Source organism: Sus scrofa, chromosome 13 (assembly GCF_000003025.6).
Source record: "Sus scrofa isolate TJ Tabasco breed Duroc chromosome 13, Sscrofa11.1, whole genome shotgun sequence".
Taxonomy (NCBI): Eukaryota; Metazoa; Chordata; class Mammalia; order Artiodactyla; family Suidae; genus Sus; species Sus scrofa.
Genome location: NC_010455.5, coordinates 89,501,228 through 89,514,306, shown reverse-complemented (window position 1 = coordinate 89,514,306; position 13,079 = coordinate 89,501,228). Strand labels below are relative to the sequence as shown.

Here is a 13,079-nt window from a genome sequence, read left to right as displayed (position 1 = left end):
ACAAAATTGCATACCCTTCAAGCTTCACATAGTTTAGACAATGTATCACATGACTCTCTTCACTGCCCCCCCCCCCCCCCCCCCCCCCCGCCGTGGATAGTATCTCTGACATACACAAGCCTTAAGATGTTAAGATGTGTGCTTGACCTGTTTTTTCAGGAACTCAGAGTCAGCTCTCATCAAGTCCAAATGGACTGAGACCATGGACCCCTCAACTGGGCCTGCTCAAGGGTCTGATAAGTCATCTTAGACAACAGAAGGCCAAAAACTCCACCTTAAGGACATGCCAATGCACCGTTTTCTGAACATGTGTCCCACAAAGAGGCATGTTGCTCATTTGCGCCTGCAAGAGAACAAAATGACAATTGCTTGATCTTTATCTTACCTCCAATTACCTTCCCCCACCTCTTAGACAACCCTGCTTGTTTATCTCATAAATATCCCAAGCCCCTCACTTTCAGGGAGGCAAATTTGAGACTTGTTTTCTCTCTCTCTCTCAGTTGCTTTTTGAATAAAACTCTGCTGCAAGCCTTGGTGTCAGCTTTTGACTTCCTGCCATCGGGCAAACAAACCTGATTCGTTAACAGTGATTTGAGAAAGAACAGGATGTCTGTAGACTAGACTGGAGATGATTCCTATAACCTAGAAATAGATAATAATCGTTAGAAGATGTTGCAAAATCTGGGTAGGTCATCTACCTAGTAACTTAAGCACGCTCTTAATTGGAAGTGTACACTGAGTCAAGAACCAGTATTCTCTGTGGATTATGCAATATTTCACCTGGCCTGACTAATGAAAATTAAATGCATAAGGAATGGAAGTGACATGTATGTAGATGAAGCATTTGATAAATTCTTATGCAAATCAGATTTACATAAATAGATACATATAAAGGAAGAAAGTCTGGATTATAAAAGAAAGGCAAACATCATTCAGTCACCCTCTCCAGGCTCATGGTTGGAAAATGAAGATCCTTTTACCAGTGACCTTTCTGGTTTTTATTAGTTCTCCAGGTTGGACAAGAGATAGGCACTATAACTTAGGCATTAAAGAAACTACTTGGAACTATGCTCCTACTGGTAAAAATATGCTCAACGGAAAGCCCATTTCAGAAGATCAGTAAGTAACACCTTTGCATTGAAAAAGTTCCCATTGTGGCTCAATGGTAATGAACTTGACTGGTATCCATGAAGATGAGGGTTCGATCCCTGGCCTTGCTCAGTGGGTTAAGGATCCGGCATTGCCATGAGCTGTGGTAAAGGTCGCAGACATGGCTTGGATCTGGCCTGGCTATGGCTGTGGCATAGGCCGGCGGCTACGGCTCCAATTCAACCCCTGGCCTGGGAACCTCCATATGCCACAGGTGCAGCCCTTTAAAAAAAAGAAAAAAGAAAGAATAGAAATTGCTTCTCCCTGGGATTATTGCCTCTCTTGCCCTCATGACATATATTTGAGGAATCATCTCTTAATTCATCAATTTTGTTTGAGTGGTACTCAAGACGTAAAACAAGACTTTTCCTTCTGGTATGGAGTCTACGGCAGAGACTCTAAAATTGCAGGTCTCTTCTTAATTTCTTTGTTCGGATATTTGTGACCAGGAAATCTAAAGGTTATGAGTTGTGTTCTTTTCTTTTTATTGAAGACAGTTGACTTACACTGTATGTATGTATGTTATATATATTTATTATATTTTATTATATTTTTATATTTTATTATATTTTTTCCATTGTGGTTTATCATAGGGAATTAAATATAATTCCCTGTGCTATGCAATAGGACCTGTTGTTTACCCTCTCCATGTGTAATAGCTTACATCTGCTCATTCCAACCTCCCATACGAGTGGGATTCTGATTTACTATGTTTGTCCTCCAATGTGCCCCCAATTCCACCAACAAATCCACGAATCATTTAAATGTGTAAACAGTTCTAATTTGTAGGAATTGATCTAATGGTTGAGAACTAAAGTAACCTCAATGCAGAGTTAAAAACTTTTCATGCTTCAGTACAAGGAAGTTGGGAAGTCTTTTAAACCCAAATGCCACATCTATTACTTGCTACGTTGGCATTTGATTTCTTCACCAGACCCTCCAACTTTCTCCTTACCTCCTACATGATTTTTGACCCCTTTCAGATTTTCTCCAGTGTCTGAGTTTTCTCTATAAAGTTATGTTGTAAAGCTTCTTACTTCCAGTTTCATTGGATTTAACATTGTTTTCTCTCCAGTCAAAATGTGCTAAAGTTCTTGTTTGTTTGTTTTTTCACAGAGAGTTTGAGTCCCAAACATACCTACAACAAAGCCAAGATAGGATAGGATCTATTTATAAAAAGGCTATGTATTTTGCCTATACGGATGATACATTTCAAACAATCATTGAAAAACCATCCTGGTTGGGATTTTTAGGTCCGATCATTAAAGCAGAAACTGGAGACTTCATTTATGTACATGTGAAAAATTTTGCTTCAAGAAGGTACAGTTTCCATCCTCATGGACTCACATACACTAAGGAAAATGAAGGTAAGTGGGTTCCCTTCTTTTTTTTTTTTTTTTTTTTGGTCTTTTTGCTATTTCTTTGGGCCGCTCCTGTGGCTTATGGAGGTTCCCAGGCTAGGGGTCGAATCGGAGCTGTAGCCACCGGCCTACGCCAGAGCCACAGCAACGCGGGATCCGAGCCGCGTCTGCAACCTATACCACAGCTCACGGCAACGCTGGATCGTTAACCCACTGAGCAAGGGCAGGGACCGAACCCGAAACCTCAGGGTTCCTAGTCGGATTCGTTAACCACTGCGCCACAAAGGGAACTCCCCCTTTTCTTATATTCCTGCACTTTTGCTTATGAAGACTTGAAGCCCCAAACCTTAGGAAAAGCAAGGTAATTGTGAACTCGTCATTATGAACTAGGGGTAGTTTGGAGTGCATGCAGACTCTTATGTACGTGTCTTTAATTTTTTTATCCAAGATAGTTCTTTTTCAATTTCTCATCTGAAATGAGTGACCACCTTTGTGCAATTTTGGGAAAAGAAAACGCACTTTTCTCTCACACAAATAAATAAATAATGAATGAATGAATGAATGTAGGTTTTTTGGTAGGAGAAACTCATGAGTGAAATGTTAGGTTGGCAGAAATATTGTTCAGCCTTCATCTCATTTTCAGTTTCCTAGTGGATGAGGACTAGCCCCTTGGAAAACATCAGTGTCCAGGTGAAGCCATACCTTCCATACAGTATCTTCTTTCCTAAACATCTACACTCACAGCTGCCTGAGGGTGGTTGGAAAAAAGAAGAGAAGAGAAAACTAATAAATAAGATTTTGTGTTCAACATGGTCATGTTTTAAAGCCTTCTGTTGAATGAAGGAATTTATCCATAGTTATCAGACTCCAGCCCCAAGAGATGGAGATCTGAGGTGAAATTCCAGGAGAAGAAGAAAAAAAGGAGAGCAAAACCCCAGATTCAGAACTAAGGTGGTAGCTCAGGGTAATGACAGCTAGGCAGAAGGTCACTTTCGGACTTCAGTGGATGGCTCGTAGGTAACTCGGATACCTCATGGTGCCCTGGGTTCCAAGTCTGAATTTGCAGTTAAGAAACATGGAGGAGGAGTTCCCACTGTGTCTCAGCAGGTTAAGAACCCAACATAGTATCCATGAGGATGAACGTGTCATAAACCTACAGCTGCGGCTTCAATTTGACCCCTAGCTTGGTAACTTCTATATGCTGTAGGTGTAGCCAGAAAAAAAGAAAATATGGAGGGCAAATCAGGAGCCTGGATCTCTTGTGTTTAAGATTCAGGCACATAGTAGGTGCACAATAAATATTTGTGGAATCCATTTATAAAGGTGATGATCTGTTAATCTACTGCCTTATTCCAATTTAGTCTAGAAGCTGGCCAAGCTGGGCACTTAGGTGGAAACCAATTAAGGGGGAATCTAGGGAAACAGGAGGCAAGAGAGAGGAGAGGAAAAATGCACATTTTATTCTAAAAATACAGATTAAAAAACATTCATTGCTTAATGGAAAAAACATGAATCCCAGCCAAAGTAGTGTTGTCCAGTAGTTACTGTAACCACAGTGCAGGTTATGTTTTCTAGGTGCTCTATACCCTGATAATACTACAGGCCTGCAAAAAGAAGATGACCACTTGGAGCCAGGGGCAGTGTATACTTACAAATGGTTTGTGGAAGAAAAACAGGGGCCTGGTCCCAATGACAGTAACTGCGTGACAAGGATGTACCACTCCCACGTAGACACTCCAAAAGATGTAACTTCGGGACTTATTGGACCGATTATCACTTGTAAAAGAGGTAACACTTTAAAAATCTCATTGTAGCAATAGAGCCATCCAGGATAGGTGGAGTCTCTCTCACCCCCACCGCCAATGGAATTCTACTCTTAAATGAGTGAGTGCTTTTTTCTGCCTTGACCTTGATTCAACCAGTTAAGAAAGTAATGCTGCCACTTGAACTCTGAGCTCTAGATGGCGATCTTGAGTCAAATGCCTCCCTTCAAATCTAATAATGCAGGTTGGACACTAGATGGTAGTCCAATATAATAATCTTCGCTTTAGCCTTTTTTACCTCAAATTCTGCCACCTTTTCTCTATCCTACAATGGAAGTGTTGAATCTGCATGCTGGGAGGAAATAGGAAGACAAGAGGCTATTTCCCTTCCTTGCATAATCAATTCCTTAGGGTTTTGTCTGTGACACTGCAAGATTTTACTTGTGTATTTTGAGTGAAATCAGAATCATCAGTTCATTTTATAGCAAAGTGAATTATTGCAAAGAGGAAGTTTTACTGTTCATTTTGTTTCAGGAACCCTTGATGGAGACATGGAAAAAAATATCAATGAGTCTTATGTTTTGCTGTTCTCTACAACTGATGAAAACAAGAGCTGGTATATCAATGAGAATATCAATACATATACTGAACCTGGCCAAGTTAATGCTAGCGACCCTGGCTTCCAGGAAAGCAATCGCATGCGCTGTAAGATCGTAAAGAACTTCCTCATTCATTATATCCTATAATTCTAAGTTCTGTGATTCTGTTTAGTTATTTCCATTTGCTCAAGTTTGTTTAGATGAGTTTCTGTGTCCCAGTTTTTCACTCAGAGATGCTGGTTTATATGCAAGTCATCTAATAAATCCTGCTGGTTTCCAAAGTTTCATAGCAAGTAGAGTTAGGTAACTGCATTTGTTTTCTGGTCTGATATTGATCAAAGGTAGATGGCAACAACATAGCGAAGATTTAATTTGAATGTAATAAAATATTATGGAATAACAAAAGCATAACTGACTGTATATCTTTTATGAAAATGTGTTTCTACATAGGACTTTTCAGAAAAGATGCTCTTGTTATCTCAGTCACCTTTCTCCTTGCTCTCTTCTTCCACAGACTTAACTTCTTTCTATTCTTTTCCCCTTCTTCACTACTTTCTGTCTTTCAGCCTACTTTTCCTCTACTTGCCTCTAAATTTCTATGCTCCTCACTTTTAATCATAAACAATGCTTATGACTTTCTTTTGGGGGGAAAAAACAAATCAATCCTGTTGTAGATTATGCATGAGAACAATGTTGACACAGCCAAGTTTTTGTTTTTGTTTTCGTTTTAGGGCTGCATCTGCGGCATATGGAAGTTCCCAGGCTAGGGGTCCAATCGGAGCTGCAGCTGCCGGCCTATGCCACAGCCACAGCAACGCCAAATCCGAGCCGCGTCTGCGACCTACACCACAGGTCATGGCGACGCCGGATCCTTAACCCACTGAGCAAGGCCAGGGGTGGAACCCACATCCTCATGAATACTAGTCAGGTTCATTACTGCTGAGCCATGATGGGAACTCCCACGGCCAAGTTTATGTAATGAGGAAATGCATGGGATTTATACCATATGGCCTGATCTAACATGCTTGATAGGTTAATATTAATACACATTTGTTTTCAGCAATAAATGGATACATGTATGGAAATCTGCCCAATCTCACCATGTGTGCACAGGACAGGGTCAAGTGGCATTTTATCGGCATGGGTGGTGTGGTGGACACACACCCCATCTATCTCCACGGACAAACTCTGATCTCTCGGAATCATAGAAAAGACACCATTACTGTCTTCCCTGCCTCAATGGAAGATGCCTTCATGGTGGCCCAGGGTGCTGGGGAGTGGATGCTGAACTGTCAGATACATGGTAAGGATTTATTTCTTTCACATTATTTAGGGTCAAATGACTTCCAAGGTTACAACCCATTACAAATCCCTCATTCTCCAAATGGGAAAACTGCCCATCAGGGAGGTGATAGGATTGCCTTTTGGAAAGTCAGTGACAAGGTCAGGGATAGACCCTCGGTCTCTGATTCTGTGTAATAATAAACCGTTTTAAGTATGTAGGAAGTTTTCTGTTGGTGTTGTTTTTATTTAAAAAAAAATTTATACTTGTTATCCAGTGAGTCTTGTAAGAGTGTCAGAATGAGGACATAATTATTATACTTTTTCCTTTTTTTTTATTAAAGTATAGTTGATTTACAATGTTGTGCAAATTTATGCTATACAGCAAAGTGACCTAGTCGTATATACCTATGCATTCCCTTTCTTATATTGTCTTCCATCATGTTCTATCTGAAGAGACTAGATATAGTTCCCTGTGCTATATGGTAGGACCTCATCACTTATCTATTACATTTTTTTAAATTGAGAAAACAAGTTCCAAGAGGTTAAAACACTTGCTCAAAACTGTATAAAAGGAAAGGCAGGAATTATGTAGGATGAAATAATTCTAAGCTAGTACCCAGTAAACCTCCTTGTTTTAGTTTATTTCCCTCTTCAATCACACTTCTCATTAATAATAGGAAGGCCTGTTATGAAGTTATTGAGCTCTTCCATTCCTAAATATGACTAAACTCTACATATAATCATAAAAATGTTTTATTTTTCAATAAGAAATTGTGACTGTTATTAGAACTGAAGAATTTAAGTTTTTTTATACAAAAATGGGATTTACCTCTCTGATCAAACTTATTTTTTTAAGTCCCATACTTTGGTTAGCATCATGCTTCAATTAATTATTTAAACAACTAAACAACAAATATCTATTGAGATTTCCTATGTGCTGTGTCCCTCCCATGGCTGTCCCCACACAGAGAACCGCACACTGCTACTGTAACTCAAGGACAGAATTAATGATAAAAAGGTTCTCACAGAGTTCCCGTCATGGCTCAGTGGTTAGCGAATCCGACTAGGAACCATGAGGTTGCAGGTTCGATCCCTGGCCTTGCTCAGTGGGTTAAGGATCAGGAGTTGCCATGAGCTGTGGTGTAGGTTGCAGACTCGGCTCAGATCCTGCATTGCTGTGGCTCTGGTGTAGGCCGGTGACTACAGCTCCGACTCGACCCCTAGCCTGGAAACCTCCATATGCCAAGGGAGCAGCCCAAGAAATGACAAAAAGACAAAAATAAAATAAAATAAAATAAAAAAATAAAATTAATAAAATTAAATTTAAAAAAATAAAAAATAAAAAGGTTCTCACTTGGCAAGAAGTATTGTTCTCAGATTAAAATGTACACTCAGCCATACTTCCTCTATTTACCTTGTTTGCAGATGGTGCCTTTAAGCCAGGTCTTTCCTCCTCAGCTCTGAAGAAAGAATAGGTTCAACGCTAGACACAATCAAGAAAGCTTCTGAAAGTTCCAGTTCTTTGGCCAATGAACCCCATTTTTTAAAAATGCACTTCCAGTCTTTTTTTTTCTTTTTTTTCCAGCAATTACGAGAATACATGAACAGAATTGCTAAAAAGAAAGGAAAGGAGGGGGAAAAAAGGGAGTTCCCATTGTCGCACAGCAGAAATGCATCCGACTAGGAATCATGAGGTTGCAGTTTCGATCCCTGGCCTCGCACAGTGCGTTAAGGATCTGGCGTTACCATGAGCTGTGGTGTAGGTCTCAGATGTGGCTCCAATCCTGCGTTGCTGTGGCTGTGGCTTAGGCTAGCAGCTATAGCTTCAATTTGACCTCTCGTCTGGGAACCTCCATATGCCACAGGTGTGACCCTAAAAAGCAAAAAAAAAAAAAAAAAAGGGGGAGGGAAGAGGAAGGGGTCTGGAAGGGAGTGAAGGAGAGAGAGAGAGAATTAGTTGGGGGGAGCACCAGGCAACAAAAGTGAAAGTCTAATATGATGTGTGAGAGCCACCTCATAGGAGCTCTCCAGAGCTGAGTTAAATAAGCCAGCTGGTAAATTGTTAGTAATTTCAAATTTGGCCACAGGAGGAATGTTGACACCACCAAAATTAGTGCATGCTCACACACACACATACACACAAATCTGATTTTGTGTTTGTCTTTGGAGAAAAGGTTTAAGAATATACTCTCAGTCCTACCCTACCCCACCATCATTCCAGCTCCTTCCCTAGAGAATAATCCCTGTATTCAGTTTGGTGTGAATACATGAACCTCTGTTTACTAGCATTTTCACACAATATATATGAACATGTAGAAATAAAAATGCACAACTATGTTTTTTAATCTGATTTAAAAAAATTTTTTTTTGTACCACACCTGTGGCATGTGGAAGCTCCCAGGCTAGGGGTCAAATAAGAGCTGTAGCTGTAGGTCTGCACCACAGCCTCAGCAACACTGGATCCAAGCTGCATATGCAACCTATGCTTCAGTTTTCAGCAACACCACATCAGAAATAGAACTCACCTCTTCACAGACACTATGTGGGGTTCTTAACACAATAAACCACAATGGGAACCCTTGCATGGCTATGTTTTGTCTTTTGTTCTGCATATGTAGATTACACTGCATATGTGTTTATTTAATTATATAACTTTTATAATTGTTTATTATTTTTATATACTGGGTTTTTATTCTGCTGCTTGCTTTCTTCACTGATCAATATGTCTTGAAATCTTTTCCATGACATTTCCTATACCTCTAACTTACTCTTTTAAACCGTTGTGTAGTTTTTCATATTTAAGATATATCCTAATTTATTTAACAATTTGTCTACTGATGTTTAAATTGCTTCTTCCTTTTTGGTTCACTAACCGTGTTATACCTCATACCCTTTTATTTGTATCTTTTTATGTATGTTCAACTGTTTGTTTTTCCTAACTATGAAGTGACTTTTTTTTTTCTTTTTGCTTTTTGCTTTTTAGGTCCAAACCTGGGGCATATGGAGGTTCCTAGGCTAGAGGTCCAATTGGAGCTGTAGCCGCCAGCCTACACCACAGCCACAGCTACTCCAGATCCGAGTACTGCGACCTACACCATAGCTCATGGCAACCCCGATCCTTAACCCACTGAGCGAGGCCAGAGATCGAACCTGCAACCCCATGGTTCCCAGTCAGATTCATTTCTACTGCGCCACCGTGGGAACCCCTGAAGTGAAAATTTTAATGGAAGTGTTTTTAATTTTAACAAACGCTGCCAAATTGGCTTCCAAAAAATCTGTATTAATTTATACTTTCACCAACAGCGCTCTGAAATTAAAACACAGGACTGATGCCTTCGTGGAAATGTACCTGCCTTGATTTTCTTCCTGCCAAGTAGTTAAACTAATAAACCAACTAACTCATTAGTAATTATTAGTAACATACATGTAAGGGAAAAGCAAACTCTCAAATTTCTTTTGGTAGGCAGGTGCCATATTCATGTAGGAGTTGGACCAATGCTGGTTATTATTCTCCAGTAATATATATTCCTCTAACATTCGTCTTTGCATCCTGAGTTTTGTACTCACTTTCTACATTTCAACTTTTTACATAGATTCTATAAATAAAATGCCTCATGTTTCTCAAAGAAAAGGAAAGTTGCAATGTTGTTGGCTAAAATTTTAAAAATGTGTATGGACTAAGAAAATATTTTAATGTTTTAATAACATTCTCTACTTGGGTTTACTGTTTTTCAGAGGGTATGGAGGCCTTCTTCAATGTAAGGAATTGCCAAAAACCTTCAACAGATGCTAATGGGACACAAGTTGTACACTATTATATTGCTGCTGAAGAAATTTCTTGGAATTATGCTCCCTCTGGTATAGATTTCTTCTCTAAAAAAAATTTAACAGCAGCTGGAAGGTAATGATTTTAATAAAGATTAAAATATTTATGGCTAAATAAAGATAATTGAACTTATTTGAAACCTAGCTACTCCTAAAAAGAATTTAATCATCTTATTATAAAGAATATACTGATTAAAATAAAGGTAGGAAAATAATGGGAAAATACTGAGCCATTGGCCTAAGGACCATTGCTACATGAAATTTTTCTCTAAATGCCTTGGCAGCCAATGCAAAGGAAAACATATTGCTCATCTTTTTCCTAGCACAAAATTTTAAAATGGATTTATTTTATAATTATGAAACATTTAACAACACAGTGGATAGTGTTATCAAAAGCATTTTACAAAAATCCAGAATTAGTCCTCATTAGTAATTTATACTTTCCTACTAAGATCTGGGCGTATAATTAATCATTTCTTGTGACATCCTTAAATCATATAAATATTTTTTACTCAATAACCCCTTAATAATATATTACCAATTGCTTCTTCAATAACAAAAAACATTGACTAAAATACATTATTGTGGCATCAGCATTTAAAAGTACACACAAAGTGTTTCTGATAGTCTAACTGCTAAGTATATTTACCAATTTGCAGATTACAGGAGTTTTAATTCATTTGGTCTATTGAATGAAAAATTTTATGTCAGAAAATATCAAGTTTATAAACACCAAAAATAATGTTTTCCATAGTATTTATTATTTTCCAATTCACTCACAGAAAATTTAAGAAAGCTAAGGATGTTATATCGTGATTTTCTGTACTTACATTTCAAGCTTATCAACAAATTCTTCAATCTGTGTAGTGGAAGTTTTGTATTAATTGTGTAATGGCTATCTAAGCTTAGAGCAAAAATTAGATTCAACTCTCATTTTATTTTATTTGTCTTTTTTGCCATTTCTTGGGCTGCTCATGTGGCATATGGAGGTTCCTAGGCTGGGTGTCTAATCGGAGCTGTAGCCACCGGCCTATGCCAGAGCCATAGCAACTCAGGATCCGAGCCGCACCACAACCCACGGCAACGCCAGATCGTCAACCCACTGAGCAAGGCCAGGGACTGAACCCGCAACCTCATGGTTCCTAGTTGGATTCGTTAACCACTGAGCCACTATGGGAACTCCTCAACTCTCATTTTCTATTGACTAAAAGTAAGTATGAAATAAGAGATTCTTTCAGCTTGCATGGTTCTCCTGGCTGTGAAATTGGGTGATGTCTCAGCATTGCAAGTCATTGCTTCCTCTAAGGAACACTTTTTCTCAGGGCACTGCATTTTATCTTGTTAAAATAGAATTAAAAAGTTAAGAATGATACCTCTCAGGTCTATATTCTAGCGTCTCTGCACAGTTGTTTTAAAAGCAATGCTTGTTACTACCTGCCTAAGGAAAAAAAATCAGACATAACACTTTAAAAATATTTATTCCAAAAGAAAACATGTAGGTTAACTACTAAGTGGACAGACAGGTACACATAGATAGACAAAAGACTGAAAAGGTATCTGTGGAAAATGTTGACAGTGGTTTTATATATTGATTGTGGGATTATTAATACTTTAATTTTCTTTGTTATACTTTATTTTTCAAATTTTCTGCAATAAGCATGGATTGTTTTTATAAATAAAAATTACAGGGAATTCCCGTCGTGGCGCAGTGGTTAACGAATCCGACTAGGAACCATGAGGTTGCAAGTTCGATCCCTGACCTTGCTCAGTGGGTTAACGTTGCAGTGAGCTGTGGCGTAGGCCGCAGACGCAGCTTGGATCCCGCGTTGCTATGGCTCTGACATAGGCTGGCAGCTACAGCTCCAATTAGACCCCTACCCTGGGAACCTCCATATGCTGCGGGAGCAGCCCAAGAAATGGCAAAAAGACAAAAAAGACAAAAAAAAAATTACAAGGACTTTAAAAGAAAGATGCATATAGGTTCTTGCTTTCTTGACACATGATCACTGTAAATTGAAAAGCTCTTTGTGTATCTTTCTCCACACAGTGAATCCCGGCTCTATTTTGAACAAAGCCCAACCAGAATTGGAGGAACTTATAAAAAACTTGTTTACCGTGAATACACAGATGCTTCTTTCCAAACACAGAAGGCAAGAGCAGTGCACCTTGGAATCCTTGGTAAGATTAGTTCATGGCTTGTAGGATTATAAACACCATTTATACATAGTCTATGAAATCAAGAGTATTCACCAACTCATAGTTTTAGAGATTTTAGCTGTCATTTGGTAGCCTTATGAACATAGTACATGCCTATTCACACAATTTTACTTTTGTCTGTGCCTGTGGCACATGAATGTTCCCAGGGCGAGGGAGCAAACCTGCACCACAGTAGCAACCCAAGCTGCAGCAGTGAGAGCACCTGATCCTTAACCTACTGTGCCACAAGAGAACTCCACACCTGATTTTAAACTACATTTTTTGTTCTTATAAATCCAATAAGATGAATATACCCATGTTCTTCAAAGGAACTTTCCAAGACCCTGAATCATCTAGACCTCTTGTAGCTGGACACATTTCTGGTTCACGATATCATCCTTTTAATTTGCTCCTAAAAGAATCTTACCCAAGCAAGCAATACCACCTGACAATGACATTTATAAAAACCAAGGACAACTCCTAACTCTGTTCGTTTCTAGGTCCTGTTCTTAGGGCAGAGGTAGGACAGACCATCCAGGTCACTTTCTATAACAATGCCTCCCTGCCACTCAGCATTCACCCCCACGGACTGCGTTACAACAAGAGCAACGAGGGCTCCTTCTACAAAACACCCATGGGGAGTAAGTACCAGAGCTGAGCCGGGGGAGGGGGGGGTGCAAGCCAGACTGCAATATAATGTCAGCAGGAAAGTCAGACTCCCCCTAAAATCGCTGTGAAGCCCACTTCTACATCCTCACAGCTCTGTGTACTTACTGTGACAGACTCCTTCAGTCCCTTTCAACTGTCACCCAGGGAGCTATAAGGTGAGCAAGACACTGTCCTTGCTCTCAGAGATCTCATGGTCTAGACAAGGGTACTTTGGGTCCCAAGTCCTATTTTAC

The 13,079-nt window shown here is 39.3% G+C and overlaps 1 protein-coding gene across 1 annotated transcript in view; it reads left to right on the top strand.

The window, feature by feature from the left end:
• LOC100158001 (ceruloplasmin (ferroxidase)-like) overlaps positions 956–13,079 on the top strand; it is a 33,092-nt gene continuing 20,968 nt past the window's right edge. The window contains 8 exon segments of the mRNA NM_001244603.1: positions 956–1,119; positions 2,266–2,516; positions 4,086–4,298; positions 4,808–4,978; positions 5,933–6,175; positions 9,892–10,057; positions 12,029–12,159; positions 12,678–12,818. Of these exon segments, the coding sequence (NP_001231532.1) occupies positions 965–1,119; positions 2,266–2,516; positions 4,086–4,298; positions 4,808–4,978; positions 5,933–6,175; positions 9,892–10,057; positions 12,029–12,159; positions 12,678–12,818 (1,471 nt within the window). The 5' untranslated portion in view covers positions 956–964.